We start from the raw sequence: 1493 nt of genomic DNA, 5'->3' as shown, positions 1-1493 counted from the left end.
CCAGAATTGTTCAACAACAAGGTTACCGCACTTCTTCTACAGTCGCTACTATGAATTCAAACGCTTTGCTTATGGAAATCGCGTATTTCAGCTAGTTGTTAACGGATTGAAAACTCAATCCCTCGCAATGAAACAGTGGAACGGAAGACAAAATAGTTGATCAAAACAAGACTGGAGACGACACGGATTTCCGAATCCCTACAGCGTCCGTCGCGGATGCTCGCGGGAAAGGCGATATCCTGTCATTAATAATGCAATCGTACGCATGCTCTCGCATCTGAGACTCATCGTAAGTGATATCGCTAAAATGAGGGGTTTGTAGGACGATGTCTACAAAACGGGCCAAGACATGAAGCGCGCACAGGTTAGACAGTGGGCTTTGCTGCTGAAGGCCGAGGAAGATAGCCACCACTGGAGACGGCTCAGCATCGAAAAAATGGGTAACAACTTGACGAACGTTTGCTGATATCGCATGATCCATAGACAAACTATCAATCAGATACACCTGCCCGTCTGACCGCACCATTCCAATGAAATGGCAGCCATTTACATGCAACGGTTGAAGAACCAAACCGTCCCCTGGCGGTGCTCGTGGATATCCTCTATCACGTAGAGCAACAGCGTGAAAGTCCGAGAGTGGATGAGGCTCACACAGCATGTCACCGCATTGGCGTTTTAGGACGTACATAAACTCATCAACGGCACCACCACCCACGAAAGATCTAGGCGTCAGGAGCCCCACTAGGTCTTCGGCGTACAGAGAGCCGGAAAGTCGCCTGCTAGAGCTCCGCCGGACGGATACGAGGAAGGAGGACACTCTGGATACAATGCTAGCGATTGTCGAGTGGAACCCCTCAATGTCGTTATTCGTGCGCGCCAAATTGGCATGTACCCGATAGCGAGTACACCACCGAGATGGTTTGAATACTTTGTGATCACCAACGTAGGTGTTAATGAAGTATGATTTCACGAGATCGGCTCTTTGCACATCAATTTCAGAAACTGCGGCTTCCAGACCCTTCAAAACGAGGCCTGGGGGCAGGAAAGGAAGAGAAGCCAAGTTGTAATATGATTTGAAACCCGTTTCGTCTTTTAAAAGTTTAAGCTTTTTAAATTGTTTTATCAAATTCTTGCACAGATGAAAATAACAGAGAGAGATTGCAGAATGTGGGAAAATTGCCTCAACGGCACTCACTGCGGCGGGTTCAAAATCCAAAGTGCAGCTTGCTACAGGTCTACGTAAGAAATCTCGGAGAACAGAGAAGGCTGAATAGTAAGTTTCGAACTTCTTGTTCGCCAAAAGGAATACAAAGGCCGGGAACCTCTTCCCCGAATGAGGGCTCTTTATCAAGCAGGTATACTGTTGAGCCCACCTTTGAGCACAATAGTCGAAGTTCCGTCCAAAGAAATGTGAAACTCGGAGCACGAAGCATTTAGCTCTTTCGAAACCGCCGGATTGTAATAGCAGATGAGACGATCCGGATCCGCCAAAC

At 47.6% G+C, this 1493-nt stretch overlaps 1 protein-coding gene across 1 annotated transcript in view; it reads left to right on the top strand.

Moving 5' to 3' along the window:
- Nucleotides 1-1468: 1468 nt before the first annotated feature.
- Nucleotides 1469-1493, top strand: part of Pmar_PMAR016343 (ATP-binding cassette transporter, putative) — a gene marked incomplete at both ends in the record, with an annotated part of 701 nt that continues 676 nt past the window's right edge. The window contains one exon of the mRNA XM_002770968.1: nucleotides 1469-1493. Coding sequence (XP_002771014.1) covers nucleotides 1469-1493 — 25 coding nt within the window.

The sequence above is a fragment of the Perkinsus marinus genome (assembly GCF_000006405.1).
Source record: "Perkinsus marinus ATCC 50983 genomic scaffold scf_1104296964114, whole genome shotgun sequence".
In the NCBI taxonomy this organism is placed as follows: domain Eukaryota; phylum Perkinsozoa; order Perkinsida; family Perkinsidae; genus Perkinsus; species Perkinsus marinus.
Note: the sequence above shows the minus strand (reverse complement) of the source record. Positions and strands in the feature narration are given on the sequence as shown.